This window comes from Hippocampus guttulatus, chromosome 19, assembly GCF_054856545.1.
Source record: "Hippocampus guttulatus isolate MCC_2025c chromosome 19, RoL_Hgut_1.0, whole genome shotgun sequence".
Classification (NCBI taxonomy): Eukaryota; Metazoa; Chordata; class Actinopteri; order Syngnathiformes; family Syngnathidae; genus Hippocampus; species Hippocampus guttulatus.
The window spans coordinates 8,753,000-8,770,611 of record NC_141279.1 but is presented as its reverse complement, the minus strand read 5'-3'; the positions used below and the strand labels follow the sequence as shown (position 1 = coordinate 8,770,611).

Genomic DNA, 17,612 nt, shown 5'->3' with positions numbered 1-17,612 from the left:
ACACACCTCATCCAGATGATCAGCTCATCAGCCGGCTCTGAAGCAGCATGAGAACGATCCTGATTATTTGAATTAGGTATGTTGCTCCTGGGAGAGCAGGAAAACAGGCAGGACAGTGGCCCTTGAGGACCAAGTTTGGACACCCCTGATGTCAAGTGTCAAATTGTACGTTTGCACCATGTTTGGCCTGAGTGCTCATTATGACAACAGTCTCAAGTGCTCTCTTTATAGAAGCTCACGCCGACCAGACGGCCTGCCAGCTGTTTGTTGGCTCAGACACAAATTGCAAATACGGCTTTGCCACATTGTTGTTGTCCAGCTATGTAGAACTCAATATACTGTATTCAAAACGGTGGGGGGTGCAGGAGAGGTGGGGATGGGGCCGCTGGTTTTCTTTGACAGGGCTCACAGGTTTTGGCCAGCAACATTTTCTTGGCATTACTTCTTCATATCTGCATTTTGGAAGCAAAATTTGACTTGGAACGCGATGACAAGTTGCGGGATAACCCTCACTGCCCCCACCCCAAAAAAAAGGAGTGCTTGTTTTCCCGCACGAGTGCGTCTGTACATGCATGACAATAGGAAACACTGACAGAATTTCCTCTGGAAGGACAAAAAAAAAAAAAAGGATTTTTCTTCTTTTTGCTGATGTACACAATGGATGTGCCACTGTGTGCGTGTCTGTGCGCGCACGCCAAACGCCGACCTCATCATTTGGAAAACTCCAAGATGGAGCTGATAACAAAAAAAAAAAAATGAGAGGAAGCTCCACTTCTGACAAGTCTCTCTTCTCCTCGCTAGTTTCAAGTTGTCCCCGACTTTTATTTGGAGAAATATTAATTTGGGAGAGGAGTATGGCGGCGGCGGCATCAGAAAGCAAAGGCAAAAAGAGGAAGAGGTGCAATGTGAGCACATTTCCCCTCGTTTGACGTTTTGCTGAAGTTTGTACGCCACTTGAGCCGCGCTAATGATACCAGCAGAGGCTCCCTGGGGAACGCCGTCCGCGGCTTCCGAGTTTCCAGCGCGAGGTATTTCAGGAGACGCTAACGCTCTTAGGGACGACTGGGAAGCGTCATTCCAGGAGCTCTTCCTTCGTCTTCTTGTTATTGTGCACACGCAGACACTGTGCATCTTTTTTTGGGGGGGGGGGGGGGCATTTCAAGCATGCCAGAGAAATATTTTTATTAACCTATTCATCGTGCAGGGGGTGTGGGGGGGAATCAAGCACCTCCTTCCCGCCTCTCTTGGTTAAGGCCGATGAATGTTTAAAGAGGTAATTGACGACGAGGCCCTGGCACTGTCGCTTACAAACAGGCGCCAACAAAAGCAAATTCCGATGGAGATGCGAACACGACGGCGCGGCGCGTCCTCGGCGGGGGGTGCGGATGAATTATACAACAATCTGTGTTCTGGCTCCTTCCTTTCATGGGAAGGTCAAGACAAAGTGTTGAAAAACAGCCCAAAAAGAAACGCCTGCAAGACGCGTCGTTGACCGCCGTGTTGGAAAACAAGTGGGGCCTCCTTTTTTTTTTTCCCCCCTAAGGAACATTTTTATCCAATTGCAAGTCATAAATTCCTTCTCAAATGTCAATAGAAATTCAAAAAGTTTTTTTTTTGGAAAGATACATTTGCAAGTAATCTCAGTCATGTTTTAGAATCAAAATTCTGATTGAATGATTTTTAATGTATTTATTAAATAAAAAGTATTTTGTTAAAATATCACTTGAAGTCCAAATACATGAGTAATAGTTGTACTTTATTTTTTTTCAAAAATATTTGAGAATAAGTGAAAAAGTAAAAACATTTGAAACAATTTGAAAGTGGCCTCAATAATGTATTTTCATAAAAAATAACTACATACAATTTAAAAGTTGACATGAAATTATTAAATTTGCTTATTTGCTTTGATGTGATAGAATTGAGCCAAAATGACCCCTCCCGTATGTTAAATCTGTATTTTTCATGATCTATTTTAAAAGTTGTACTATGCACTCACCATCCCGAACCAAAAGTAGCCCTCCTATTTTTATTTGTATTTTTCAAAAAATCTTCCTGACGCAACGCACCCAAGACGCCGACTCGCCTCCCTGCGCAGCAGCGTCCCTCCCAAAAGTAGAATTGCCGATTTCGGGATGGAGCCGCCCGCAATCGCAACGCTGCGAGGAAGTTAGCGGCCTTGCCTCTCCGGAGGCCGCCCGCTTTCCTCTTTATCGAGGCTACGGATGGGGGAGTGTGAGAGTACGTGCGCGTTTGTGTGTGGGCGACACAAAAAGTGCGTCATCATCCCAAAGATGAAAGTGTGTGTGTGCGTGTGTGTATTTTGGGCAAGGTGCCTGCCCTGGAGCGAGATAATGCAAAGACAAGCAGATGGGGGAACTTAAACGTAGTGCCACTCGGGTAAAGACGAGCTGGCACAAAAGTGAGAGGAGGTCTTTAGAACATCTCCCAGCTCAGGATGGTGAATGCCAGGGCGCCTTTTTTTTTCTCCATGCATATTTATTCTTTTAGCAAACTCGCACTCGACAACAACTACACAAAAAAAAAAAAAAAAAAAAAATCCCAACAATCCCCTTGTACACGCTGAACTCTGCTTCTCGGTTAGATCCGAACGGGAGCAAAACTGTGATGAGCATCGATGACAGGAGAAAGGCTGACGCTGTCGTTGCGTCGCATCAATGACGGGCGGCGCGCGATCGTCAACATTCAAACGCGTTTTCCACAACGGCGCGTCAATAAATGCCGGCGCCCTGTACATCCGACATGAAAGAGTTGCAAGGTGGCGTTGAATCAGACGGCGCAGCTCAAGCCAACGGATGACAAATGTTGAAGCGCAATTCATCCGCGGCAAACAACATCAAACACGGATGCAAAGAAAATAAACGCCTTACCCTAAATAGGCGTTCGGTGTCCTGACACAAAATTGGCAGATGGCCTTTTCCACGTGACTATATTTCTCCGCCTTCAGTCAATTGCGGGTCAGTCGAAGAAACGAATGCCTCGCCCCGAATGAGAAGTAGCGGCGGCATTTGAAGGGGCCTTGTCGCCGTGGCGGCAGCCATAAATCAGGAGGCCCTCGCCGCACGACGCGATGCACATATTGCCGCCTGGTGGGCGGCTGCTGCACAGGTCATAGGTCAATGTGTCGGGTTAATAACACTTAAGTGCCTTATGAGACATAGTGCCCCCACCCCCCTCGCAGTGGGTGAGAGGACACCAAATGTGACCACCATGAGAGCCGGGTTGCAAGTCCAACTGAGCTCGATTGAACATTAAGCAAAATTAAATCTTTTTTTTTTTTTGTCATAGAGCTAACCGAATAATTGTCATATGTGCTCTTGAAATAAATGATGTTGCGGTTTGTTGCAAGAAGGCTAAAAAAAAAAATAATAATAAAAAAAAAAAAAAGTGGAATGAGTGACGCATTGGGATTGCTGGCTGTTTGCAGGTGACATCCAGCGCCAACGCTCGCCCTGGCGTAAGATTTTGATCGAGGAGGAAATGGATGGCAAATTGCGGTGTCCGTCCTTGATGGATGACACCATTTGGCCCCCGCATAACAAAACCACACTTGATGCCTCCCCCGCTCTTTGAATGAAACGCATGAGGACGGCGCGAGGAGTTGACGCTGTTTTTTTTTTTTTTAAATGCCAGCCCTCCCATCCATCTTCATTTAAGGGCGACCGGCGGGGTTTCGGCTGCATTTGTTTTCATGACAACTCCGTGTTAAATGTTCCCTGTACGCAAGCGACGGATTATTGTTTGTGCCGCTTCAATTAGCGGCGTGAGCGCTATCGAACCCAACATGGCCGTCGGCCCCCGCCCAAATCAAAGATGGCTGACGGGCGAGAAAGAGGCAACAAGGCGGAGATCTCTTGAAGGATGGGCCGTGGGGGAGACGCGCTTCAATTACTGTACGAGACATGCAAACGGTGACGAAGAGCGCGAAAAAAAAAACACCACAAGAATTCTCAGCGGACGTTTTGGCATTTGGAGGCAGCCTCGTAATTATGAAAAACGAGCAGTCGGGACCCTTCCTCCGTGGACGAGAGTCCAAATTCAAAGTGATTTTGTTCATCATGCATAAACAATTTAAAAAAGTGAAAGCTCTTCAAGTGCTTGAGTTCGTATTTAAAATGTCTTATTTGAACCAACAGAAAGGTTTTCGGTCTTTCATGCGGCAGCTGTCGGACGCTAACGTTTGTGTAGCTTCCTGGCCCATGCGAAAGTGCCGACATCTTAATCCGATATTCATTCAGATGTGCGCCGCACTCCTTCAAACGGCGGAGGAAGACAATAATTGCCCCTTTAACAGTAATCAATGCCCCCCCTCCCGTGTTCAATAAGGAACCCCCACCCCCCGCGCCTCATCTGGAAACGTTGCGGCGCTCCGCGACCCGCTCTTCCAGCCGCCAGCTCCCCTCGTGACCCCTGGAACCCGCCTTAGCCCAAGACCGCCAGGCAACATATCAAAGACCATTGTTGGGGGCGGGGGTGTTAGTCTTTCTGGCAAAATCATCTCAATAAATAAATATCACAAGATGCCGCTGGAGGGCAGGGCTTTGATGTGAGGGGGGGGGGGAGGGGGCATGGGGCCTCCTTTTTTCCCACCCCCTTCTTTTCCTTAGCTCACCTTTTCCTCAAGCTTGGCGCTGCTTGATTCAACCAAGAAACTGCTTGCCTGCTGCGGTTTTGGTTAGCAAATAATCATAGTTTGTAATAAAAATCACAATAATTCTTGCATCCTCTCGCACAACAGCACTTGGCTGGATGACTGCGGCACACTTTATTCTGGGATGACCTTAACTGGAGCGCGTAAGAGGGAGCAGATTTTGGTCCTTTTTTCGCACGGCGTTGCAGACCAAATTTTAAACGCGCATTCGATACGAAATTTTAAAAAAAACCACATAAAAAGTGGCTCTTGGAAGCTGATTAAACTCCACATCAAATTGATTTGATTGGATATCGATTTGATCCGTAACGAGTACTTGTGATTGCGCCAGCCCAAAAAAAATAAAAGTTTGAAAACAAAAGGCAGCAGACAGATGGGGGGTAAAAATGTTCCGCTTTTGTGCGCGGCAGCAAACGCAAGTCGAGCAACGGTGTAGGAGGCTTTTTTTTTTTTTTCCTGTCTCGTGTTTGCCTGAGTGGCAATCCGTCAAGTTGAGAGCCGCCGAGCTCCTGGCAAGCCTACGAGGCATGTGCGGCACAGCGCGGCGCCGAGCCGCACTCTGTCCTGAGGGCGAGAGAGCGCGCGCACTTTTTCCAGGGGAATCGACGAGAGGAGGAAGAGGAAACTTTTTTGGTGTGGAAACAGCGCAGAGGGGGAAACAAGCGCTCGAGCAAGTTAAAACACCTCAACTTCAGTCCCACACACATTTTCCTTCTTCGCTTTTCCATTTTTTTTTTTTTGCACGACTACACAAGCTGAAGTTTTTTGAAGCGAGCTGGTTGAAGGAATTTTGCCAGGAAGTTATCGAGTCCCTCGGCAAGTCACCTCGCGAGTGACAAGAAGTTGAGCTGTGATGCTTCAAGACGCGGCATCGGCCAATTTACGGTGGAGTCGCTAGGTGGCGTCACCCACTGGGCGGGGAAGAAATGAGTGATGACATTTCTTTTGAGCAGCAGCGTAGGCAAACTATTTGGGGCTCAAGGGCAACATTTGAATGCTAAATGCCAAACTGACTGGCTGATTTATTGATGAGAAAAATCTCCAGTTACAATGTAATTTATTTGATCATTAAAAAAATGTATTGTCAATTGAAATCATTACTTCACCAATCACTGTATTTAAAATCCATCCATCCATTTTCCGAACCGCTCGATCCTCACTAGGGTAGCGGGGGGTGCTGGAGCCTATCCCAGCTGTCTTCGGGCAGTAGGCGGGGGACACCCTGAATCGGTTGCCAGCCAATCGCATGGCACACAGAGACGAACAGCCATCCGCGCTCACATTCACACCTAGGGACAATTTAGAGCGTTCAATCAGCCTGCCACGCATGTTTTTGGAATGTGGGAGGAAACCGGAGTACCCGGAGATATATTTAAAACTTACAATATATATAAAGATGAATACATAATACGTAAAGTATCCAAAATGGTTCATATCATTTTTTTTAAAAATTGTAATTTATAAATTTCTAATTCATTTCATTAGCAAACTGATCAATTTTTTTGTCATTATTTTCACATTTTATGACAAGAAAATAAAAACTTAATATCACTCACGAATGATAAATAAATACATGTAAAATATAACTTTTACAATGAAATATTTTGTAATATTTTTAGCTGATAATAATTATGTAAATTAGGATAAAAAAACAAAACAAAACACGCTCTCGATCGGCCACAACAGTGCAAAGCTCGACTTGCGCACACTCACCTTGTCTTTTGTTTTTTCCTAACTGCAGGTTGCGATTGCGGATCACTGCACTTACTGAGACAGAAGGGGCGGGGCCACTGACGCCGGACGCTGGGGGTTGTTTTAATCACGTCCTGAAAATCAGAAAAAACTGAAAAGGTGAAAAACAAAATTGAACGCTCCACGAGTGCTACGTAGTGATGCTGAAACAAGTTTCACGTATTTAGAGACAAATCTCAAAATTCTTTTTACAGGGTCTTTCAATAAATTTCTCGCGCCAAACGAGCAAAAGGGAACCAAGCCACTCATTTGATCCACCTTTGCCGATCCACAGGACAGCGTTTTTATTATTATTGACATGTGACAGCCACGCAAGTTGCATCACCTTGACAAGGTGGGGGGGGGGGGGGGGGGAGCAACACGACAATTTTTTTTTCCTTCTTGAGGCCCTCTGGTGGGATGCGGCTTCAAATTATTTTTTGTGAGGAAAAGGCGCCAAGCAAGGTGTGCTATTAAGCCCGGGGAGTGTCAGGACTGTTTAATGAGGCAGTGTGGCAAACTTTCAGCCGTTCCAGATCATATGAATTATTTGTCATTGGCAACGTGTGTGTGTGTGTGTCCCATCGCAAAGCGGGATGAAGGCGGACCTTGATGGAGAGATGTGGCACTAGCCTGGGGGCACGCTCCACTCTGAGGCTAGTTAGCCGCCTGCACGGCACAGCGCCATCATTAGGGAGGAGGGCGCTCGTGGCGCCAAGGTGACACGCATGCAAGCGCACGCCCAGACTCGCACACACCAGTCGTCAGTCAGCAAGTGTGCGGACAGACGAGCGCGGAGGTGTGCCGTCGGGCCTCGTATCGGACTGGATGGCACTTTCCTTTTTGTTACAGGGAAGCAGGCTAAAAATAAAATAAAATGCAATAAAATCGCGACTTCACAAAAGGTCAAATGTCAACTGTAAAGGGAATTCGAGTCAAACGTTTGGTGGCCACACTCGACGCCGTATTCCGATTAAAATTGCAGTCGTGGACAAAGACGGAAGCCAATTAATCCAGCGACTTTCAGCCATGTCGGGGGCTGACAATTTGACATTGCGCCACCCTCTGATATTGACGACAGAGTGCCCTCGCAATGAAAACGTCACCGCTCACTTGACTTTTGCAATGCCAGCTGAGGGCACTTAGACGTCAATTTCACTTGACAGCAGAGGGCGATAGAGTATTCGGTAATGCAAAAAAAGGACATTAGTCCAAGAAAGTTTTGCTTGCTTGCGGGGATTTCTTGAGGTTTTGCCGATACAATACAAGCTTTAATACTCCCCCGGAAGTCAATTCAAAATCCATAAACTGACCTCACTGACTCCAATTTTTTTTTTGATTCGATTTTTTTCCCCAAAACTAAGGGCCTCCCTTCACAAAATACTCAAGTACGTAGCCGAGGAAGAAAACAACCTCCAAAACCAAAAGGACACTCAAAGCAGCTGAACTATGGCCAATTATCAAAGCTTTCAATTTGCTCAAAAGCATCGAGAAATGGGCAGGGGGGAGGGGAGGAAGACAACATATGTGATTGCGGCGAGCTGAGGGACGTGGAAAAATGGCGCGCTCGATTCGTACGCTCGCCGGCGGCGTTGGCCTTCGCCGTTGTTGTCGAGTCGCCACATCAAAAGGCGTGTTTCTTTGCCGGGGTATACAAAGCCTTTGGTTCTCCTCGCTATGAAATTGAACCGCTCCCGTGTTTACATGGCGCCAAGACAGTTCAAGGGCAAGGCCCACGTCGATGCATTGAGGGTGCACACTCTAGACGCTGCATTCACGGAGAACAAAGACCACCCCCCCACCCCACACTTCTCCTCCCCGGTTGTTGTTTGCGTGATTGGAGGACAGCCTATAGCAGAATACCTGTTCGGAATCCATATATAAAAGCAAGTATAGAAGCAATTTTACACTTAGAGGAAACAAACAAACAAATAAATAAATAAACCAAGAATGGAAAAGTCTGAGCGTGATGCCATCATGCGCTCGATAGGAGAGCACGGTAACCACGAATGAGCTGGTATTTAGAAGGTCAAATAACATGTATTTCTATGTTGAACATATACAAAGCCGCAAAGGCAGAACATGGGCAGATTCGTGTCGCTGTGCGCGCGCCGTACGGTGGCAGTAGACGCAACTCAGTTTGGCAGATGTTCAAGTGTTTTTTTTGGGGGGGGGGGGGGTTGTAAAGTCTTCAAGCCGTTTCTGCCAAACTGAACCGAGGACACTGTATTTTAAACAACCACACCATATTGCCTTCCAGTCTGCTAGCTTAAATAGCTTCCCTGTGACGGAACTGTAACACTTAAAGCGATGGACATTTGAACACAAACGGCGTATCAACGCCTGGAGGCAAGACAGTATGAAAATACACACGAGCATATATTCTTTATCCTCTGAAAAGAATATGACTATTCTAATACAAATGTTGCTGTAGCTTGGCGAGCTCATCACAAGCTCGCCATTTGTCAGAAGGACGAGTATGTATGAGGATGTTGCACTCTCCTAAAATCAAGACAACACACGCAAGTGTCCACATCAGTCTAGACATAGGACGTCCAAGTTGAGCGGAAGCAAAAGGAAGACGCAGGCGTGCACATACTAAGTTGCTTTTATTAACACAGAACTGCATGCTACAGAGACTGTACAGCATTAACATTTATTTTCGTTACAAAAAACGTGGTTTCGGGGAACCATTTCAAAAGAACGGGAAAGAAACAAACAAACAGACAAACAAAGAGAAGAAAAGATAAGAGCATAAAAGAGAACAGGAACATCACAGCCGTTAAGGAAACATTCAAACTATTTATCATTAGCATCTTAATAAACCAGAGAAGAAATCGACAGTTTACAGTCGCGTCGTGTCAACTACAATGGCACCGAGTGGATGATTTCTCTTGTAGCTTTTTTTTTTCTCAATATTTTACAGCCTCTTGCAACATCAACATGCCTATTTTTTCCTACCTACCTATATGTAGTAGTGTACTTAAAAGTGGCAGTTTGTGTATTTTTTTTTTTTTGGCATTTAATAGTTTTTTTTTGTATGAACCTCCTAATATACAGAATTTGGCCCGTGTGGGTTTTATACAGTATGATGCCCGTGATTTTTTTTTCCTTTTTTATTTTTTATTATTATTATTAGGTTTAAATTTTTAATATTTGACAATTTGCTACCAAACACATTTGTTATAGCAACATTTATACTACATACATAGCAATCTATGTAACGTCACAGCAAAAGGATGGCATTGAACTGAAACGAAAAGAGGAGGATCCTTACAGCGTGGTCTGGGGCAATGGGGGGGGGGGGGGGGGTGGCAGATGAAATTAGCGAAAAAAAATTGGCACGGAAAAATCTGTACACGGCGGAGCAACAGTCTGAAAGGTGAAAATGGTGACGGGTAGGGCTATCGACGCACTGGTTTTCGTGTCATGGCTTATCGACCGACGCGTTCCTCGAAATATGTGCAGACGTTCGCTTGGTGAGATCGACACGGGACACAAGGGCGGAATCTCGGTTTTCAGAAAGAAGATGGTGTGGGGGGAAAAACTTCTTGTAAAAATGGATCATTCACACACACACACACACACACATATATATATATATATATATATATATATATATATATGTGTATGTCGCTTACCTTACGAAAAAAATATTTGTACATTTTTTTTTAAGAAGAAATAAAAAGTCCAAAAAGAGACACGAACAAGATACGACGAGCAAAAATCTCTAAAGCAATAAATACTACTGGTCCTAGCGTGGTGACATTTTCAATCCAACGACCCCTTTTAAACACCCGCCCACCCCGACCCCTCCCCCGAAAGGTAAACAAAGAAAAAGCAGTGGAAGAATGCATAATTAACACGATATCCCCGACCCGACCAGCCCGTCCCCCTTCGCCTCGAAGCTCCAATTTGTTTGATTCTGTACATTTTAAACAACAAGTAACATCACAATTAAAAAAGTTGTTCCTTGGCGGCATCGCCGCCAGGCTCTCCGCCCTCGCGCGCTGTGTGAAGGGGTGTGATTGGTTCGCAAGCTCGTATTTAATACAAATAAGAAGGAGAACCAACGCTAGCCTTACGCTTGTCCTGTCCATTGTTGTGAGATCTTGAACAAGAGCTTCTTCAGTTCTAAATGTTGACTGGAAAAATCTTTTGGATTGTTCACCAAAATGAGGAAAAGTCCACAGTTTGTTCGAAAAGCTTTGGTCAAATTTAGAACTGACGAAGCAAAGTCATCAGAGTCACGACCGTCCGCAAAAGTCGAATGGAGGCAACCCAACTCTTCCTGGTTGTTGAAAGGCTTTCTGTCAAATTTAGAACCGGAAAAGCCTTTCGAAGATTCCAGGTCCTCTGATGACCACCGCATCTAATTTTGACCGCAGAAGCCCTTTGGCTCAAAAGTCTTCAACAACCAAAAGTTGCGTCACCTCCATTCAACTTTCGTAGAAAGCAAAAATAAAATAAAATAAAATGTTTGAGCTGGTGTTGCAGCTCCGGGTGATCGTTCTTGAGGACAATTCGACAGGCTCCTTGGCGGGTCAAATATTGACCAATGAACTTGAAAACACAACAGTAGCGAGCAGCGGCGGCTAGAAGGAAACCAAGAAGAAGAAGAAGAGGGTCCGACTGCTACTCTATGGACTTGGTCACGAGCGACAGAGGCTGCAGCGAGTGGGAATGACACAGCAGTGGCGAGGGCCGGGCCATGGGGGACACCACCGAGGGGCCCGGTAGCCGCGAGGGTGGGGCGTCGCCGGGTTCCGGGGTCAGCGTTTTGCCGCCCGCCGCCGTGGCGTTTTCCGGCGGCCCGGCCAGGAGGTGCGGCGGGTGAGGGAGGAGCGGCTGGTGGGCGGGTTTCATAGTCAGTGAAAGAGGTTGCATTTGTTCAGTCTGAGGTTTGGACTCTTTTGGCGAGGGGGACGGGACCACGGAGGAGGGCGAGGACGGGGGGGAGTCTGGGAAGCTTCCGTCCGAGGAGGGAGGACTGGCGCAGCTGCCTTCACCTTGGATGTAGCGAATGCACTTTTTTTTCCTCCTGGATCGGGAAGGGCAAGGCGAGACAAGACAACCTTTCAGACGTCTGATTCCATGGCGGCTCGCGTGAATGCACCGCGAGGCGGCGGTTTGCCATGCGTGATCGAGAAATGGCCCGCCCCCGCCCGCCCCCAGAGTGGGAAAACAGGACATCAAGCAGGCGGGAAATGAGCGTGGCGGTGATGAGGAGTGGACACGAAGATGGAGTAATGCTCCCTCTCTGGGTTTACGCTGCCGCGCGTCTTGTACGCCGTTTTGTACCGATGGCGCCGGAAATGCGATGACCGCGGGGGCCTCTTCAGAAAGTCAAATCTCCTCACTCTGATAGTAACTTTCCACAAGCTGAGTGGAAAGTGACGAGATGAAAAGTTGCAAAATGATTTCAACTCCACTTTGGCTCACCGACATCATTACGTGACGGCAATGGAAGAGGTTGTTTAGGAGTGGCCCATACAAAAAGGTGGATAAAAAATTGTTTTGAGGCACCCTCGGCATTTTGGAGCATCCGATCTCACTTTCCTCCAAAGCACTTCCGGGGTCAGATTGCTCGGATAGGAAAGGAAAGCTCTTTTGCAAAAAAAAGAACCCGAAGAGGCCCCAAGTCTGATTTCGGAGGAGGTCGCAGAGACGTAACAGAGGCGGGATGATGCTTGTGTGTCCGTGTGAAGTTCAACACCCAACACACAGACTTCAGCCACCCAGCAATCTATCAATCGGTCATCTCATGACCCGATTCTAGAATTTTCCGCGGGTGACGATTTCCCACCGTCACTTCGCGTGGCCTGCTCCTGTTGCGCGCTATCCTACAAGGATTTTAAACGTCAGACACTGTCGCCAGCTACTAGCGATCCAAATGCCTTCTTAGCTGGGTTCTGTGTTTAAAAAAAAAAACACTTTGATCCAGCGTTTTCTGTGTGAAAGAGGCTTTTCTTCTAGAGAAAAGCTACAATTGCCTATCAACGTGCTCCTGAGCCCCGACCCCCCCCCAACCCCCACTCTACGTCCTCCTCCTCCTGAGGGGGTCCCAGTTTGTACACTCGGCACAGAATTTTGCTTTCAAAAATAATCCAGAAAGATGCGCACTGGCGAGCACCTGCCCCACAGACACAAGCGTGTACATGAGGGGTCACGGCCTCGTGTTTGCATTCCTGTCGGGTTCGGGACCCCTCTCGAGTCCTAAGGTGACCACCCCGGGCTGGATCTGGTTAAGGGGGGGGGGGGGGGGGGTGAAATCTGCCCCCGCTCGTGCTTTTACCTTGACCCTGGCGGTGAACCTGCCTGAGGGCAATAACGGAAACTCAGACTAGCAAAACAAAACACAAAAAATATTTTTTTCCAATTTTGGGGGCGATAAAAACCAGAGAGAGCACATTACTGGGGATGAGGCAACACCAACAAAGCACATACATGCTCGGTGGGGGCAGGGGGGCTGGTTACACATGCAATTCAAGGAGGCGGGACTTTGAGAAAAGCATCGAGCGGGCCCACCGGGGTATCGTTTGGCCGCTAAGTACGTGGCCGGCTCCTGCTAACTGTCCGTCAAAGAGCAACAAATGAGCTCATATCCATCTTTTTTTTGAACACGCGCATTGATCCATCATATGCGCCGCTATTGATTTCTCTTTCTTTTTTTTGGCCCCCACCACCTCCCGGGAAATTACGGCGGATTTTCAGCAACGGGAGCCCCGGAGAGGACTCTTAACCTCTCGGCTTCTGTAATGAAGACGGAATTATCGTGCGCTGATCTTGCGATCTGGATTGAATACGGCGTGTTCCTATGTTGGAAAAGGGGGGTTGTCCACATCGGACACGGTGGTCACAACACAAATGGAATATGCCACGGAGAAAAAGGAAAGGAGAGGGGCAGGGAATTTACTTAGCAGAAACAAATACCTACCATGAAAGCATTCCCAATTCAAAGACTGCTTGTGTCAGAACAGAAAGACAACAGGTAGGGACTAAGTCAGGGTTATTGAAGAGGAGGAAGAGAGGGAAGGAAGAGGAGGAGGAGCACAGAAAAGAGTGTCACTGAGCGGGCCCCTTAAGAGGAAGCAGGGCTAAAATTAAAAAAATGGCGAGCATCACATCGCTATTCAATGAAAGGGAGGCGCCAATTAGGGCAGACATGACAGTTAATAAGAAAGGGCGGGTGTCAGGGGAGAAAATGGATTTCTAACATTAAAAGAAGAAAAAAAAAAAAAGAAATCCATTTTCTACCGATTGGCTCAAACTCATCCTAATGGAAAGGGATTTATTTATTTTTTTTCAAATTTGTCTACTGCAGGAAGTTCCGGTGGGGCGGGGGGAAAAAGCAGTTTTCCATCTGTTAAGCACAATGATGGAAACGTGGCTTCGAGAAAGACAGAGCGAGGAAATCATCAAGGAAATAAGGAGAGGAGGAGAAAAAAAAAAAAAGGCTCATGGCGGTCGCCTTCCTCTCATTCAGGCAAGTTATGTACCTGCACGGTTTGCACCATAAACTCAGCTGGTCAAGCCCGAACAAGGCACGACACTTCTTTGGGGTATTTGCATCTGTTATAGCCAAAGAGGTAAGGACACAAACAAAAACACACACACAGGAGACATAGGAAAAAAGAAAACAAAACAAAAAAATGGACACGTCATTGCACAGACAAACCAAACAAACAAAAAAACCCACACACACACACACACATACACACATGGAGCCTGGGTTGAGGTTTAGGCTGGTAAACACTGGGACCTCCTCCATTTTGGACCTCCCCAAGCCCCCATCTGCCAGTCAACAAATCCCCCCTCAAATTTGATCACACTCATACAAGCATCACTCAGGCACCCTTCGAGATAGAAGACAGACCGGCAGGGCGTGGCTGGAGGAAGCTGGCGTAGCTTGGCGATACAAACATGAAGGGGGGGGGGGGGGGGGACCAAATGAAAAAACAAAACAAACAAACAAAACAAGGGAGCGAGCGAAAGGAGGAGGAAGTCCCAGCGTGGCGTCACCCCCACCCCGCCGAGCCTGCACCCGACCCCGACCCCCCCCCCCCCCCCGACTAGGTGCAAGCACACCCCATACACACCTGCACGGGCCACACCAGTTATTCTGTTGATCGAGCCCAAAGCGCGCTCGACACTTCTTAGGAGCGCTCAGGTCTGATGCCGTGACGGCGAAGAAAGGGGGTGGGGGAAGCCAGCAAGGAGGAAGAAGAAGGGGAGAAAAAAACCCAAAACAAAAGTCGCACCAAAATAAAAACAAAAAAACAAAACAAAAACAAAGCACAAGCAGGAGAGAAATAAAGAGAAAGTTACACTGAGTCTATGGAGATTGACAGCTATTCTCAATAGTGCCTCATGGCTGGATTTACACTGCCTGGTTCCACTTTGGAAATGGGGTTGAAAAAACCCCATTTGATTCATTTGTCAGCGTGCAACGACGACGTACTGAGTGAGCAAAGCCCAAATATGCTACACTCATCGATTACCCCCAAATGGGGTTCAGGCCTGATCCCCGATCGATGCCAAAAGTGTCTCGCCAAAATTAAATCATGTGTGAGGTGAACCCAAACGGCAGCAAATATCGCCAACAAATATCGCTGACTATTTTCCGTCCTCGCGTGATCTGAAGACGCCGATTCATGCCACGTACAGGACGAGCAGCTACGCAAACAACACAAAGTAAAAGACGCATGTGGTGAACCATTTAAATATTGCATTGCTCTTTAAATATTGCAGTTCAAATATGGCGTTCAGCAAAAGGCTTTGTTGTTCATTCGTTCAATATTTTTATTTTTAAACATAAATGCACGCATTTTCTCCCTATTTAAAATGCCGTTTGTGTCACACAACTGCTCAATGGCCCCCGCACTAGAGCTGAGAACAGAATTGTGGCCGCCGCCATTGTTAAGTTGCCCATTCCTGCTCGAAATGGAAATGACACATCAGGCAAATAAGTTTTGCAGTTGAGTCACTGGAGATGATCTCCATTTCACCTGGACTTCGACCTGCAGTGTAAATCCAGTCTTCCATGGGATTGTTTCCAAGCATTATTAGTAGTCCAACCACATTCCATGCACACCATCAAATCAGGATATCAATCGCATTGCAGTAGCGGAATCTAAGCGGACAGTTAAAGTTAAGAAAATGCAAGGTGGATTCATCAAAACGGCCAGACAGTGGCGACTAGTTGTTGTTAGCCCTTGCCAGGGTTGAGGATTAATAAGGCGGAGGGGAAACCGACTTCCCAGATACTTTCAGCCACTCGCGTGTAGGCATGGGCCGGTTAACTATTCCAAGGTTCGACGTGAGCCTGACAACTTTTCCCTTTGTCAAAAAAAGTAAAGAGAAAACATTTAAAAATGCAGTGGACCCCTTAATTATTTAAGGTTCCGTATTTGCATGTTCACCTATTTGCAACTTCCTACCTGTTATTCCGGGAAACCCCTTTTCCAGTTTTTTTTTCTTTTTTAACTCAATCCCTTGCTCCACACTCGGTCCTGAATCGCTGGCAACAGTTTGGGTCCACTGTAATAGTTTTTTATTTGCATCAATATATATATCTATATATTTTTTGCTCATGGTTATCAGACCATCCAAATTTGCTCGAATCCGGCCCATGCTTAGTCGCTTGCATTAGTGCAGGAGAGTGGCTTAAAATAATCTCGAGTGGGCACGCGAGCCTACAGATGAGGCACAAGGGGGAGCGTTTTATCCATTAAGGAGGTTTACCCTGGCATCAAACCGTTCAGACAGTAAGATCATAAATGATATCAATGTATATCAACATTTTTTTTTTAGCATTTACAGATTTTTTTAAAAAAAGGCAGCAGAAAAAAAAGGAGAATATTTTGAAAGATTCAACACATCCATCGATAGATAAAGAGCAATTAAAAAGGAAGGAAAACAAGTTAGTATATTGAAGAGTCAAAAAATGACATTAGCACCTGTAATCGGAGGGAGTGAAAGGCAAGGGTTTGGAAAATATTCTCTGTGTTCTGCAACGAAAACAAGAACAGATAGAGAGGCCTTCAAGAGGAGATCACCGTCACCAAAAAACAAAACAAACAACCCCAAATTATAGATATTTAAAAAAAATAAAAAAACAGCGGCAATAATCACAATGAAAGCGAACGTGATCAGGAGAAATATATACGTGTGAATGATGAAAGATGGAGCAGTCACAGAATGAGGAAACCTCCTTAATTTCTGTTTCGATTGTGATCAAGAGCGAGGCAAGCGAGGGGGCAGCCCAGTTAGTGTCCACACACACGTACGCATGCACGCGCACACTGTGCACACACGCGCGCACACCGACACACACAGTACGAGAGTGTATTTGCAGGCTGCAGGCATTATAAAAACAGTTAATTTCATCGCAGGGTATTCTCAAATACACATATACCACACAATGCTAGCGGGCAAAAAAGGAGAGGGGGGGGGGGTATGGGATGGGACAGGAGGGGGTCTTAAGGGGCTTCATGCATATTCAGCTATTATTAGCAAGGGAAGACTACAGAAAAGAGGGAATGGAGGGAGGACGGGGGAGTGTTACTGTACAGCCAACGCTACCATTTAAATATTGCATTGCATGACTATGATGAAAAAAAAAAAGCAGCATAAACACACACGCACGCACACACACATACACAACAAAACTAGCTTGACTTTTATCTGGCGGGGTGTCACATGTGGCTGACACATGACGGGGCCGCTCTAATATGGGAGATAATTGCCGCTTGCTTACCGTTGCTCTCCGCTTGCTGCTTTTCCCTTTTTCTCTTCTTCCTTTTCCCCTGTTGGTTAGCCGCCAAAAAAATAGAAAGAGGGGGGAAGAAAAAGGGGGGAGACAGACACAGACAGGAACCTTAGTTATTATATTGCAGGACGCCCCAAAACATGAAACCGGGAGACTACAACTCTTCTTTGTGTTTACTTATTTATTTATTCACTGCTTCTTTCTCCGTCCTTTTTTTTTTTTTGCCCTGCGGTTGGTACGAGCCTGATGAGGATTGTGTTTTCTTGTAGCGCCTGCGCTCCTCTCGCTTATTTTCCTCAATTTGTCTTGATGGGCTCCCAAAACCGGACTTTAATGACCAATCGTTTGCGAGGCTGGATTCACACGGCGCTAAAAACGACTACGGGAGAGTCAACGTGGGCCAGCGTCGACACCAAAGTAAACAAAGACAGATAAATAATA

The 17,612-nt window shown here is 46.4% G+C and overlaps 1 protein-coding gene across 19 annotated transcripts in view; it reads right to left on the bottom strand.

The window, feature by feature from the left end:
• Positions 1-8,990: 8,990 nt before the first annotated feature.
• The window catches only part of tcf7l2 (transcription factor 7 like 2), a 76,414-nt gene continuing 67,792 nt past the window's right edge, over positions 8,991-17,612 (bottom strand). For 4 of the 19 annotated variants that reach the window (XM_086137687.1, XM_086137690.1, XM_086137688.1 and 1 more), the window contains 4 exons: positions 17,160-17,223; positions 16,360-16,410; positions 13,900-13,972; positions 8,991-11,441 (listed from right to left, as the gene is read on the bottom strand). In XM_086137687.1, coding sequence (XP_085993813.1) covers positions 11,036-11,441; positions 13,900-13,972; positions 16,360-16,410; positions 17,160-17,223 — 594 coding nt within the window. In that variant the 3' untranslated portion in view covers positions 8,991-11,035. Of the gene's footprint in view, positions 11,442-13,336; positions 13,399-13,899; positions 13,973-14,499; positions 14,573-16,359; positions 16,411-17,159; positions 17,224-17,612 lie in introns of those variants that run through there. The other 15 variants (XM_086137693.1, XM_086137695.1, XM_086137696.1 and 12 more) reach the window with 12 other exon arrangements.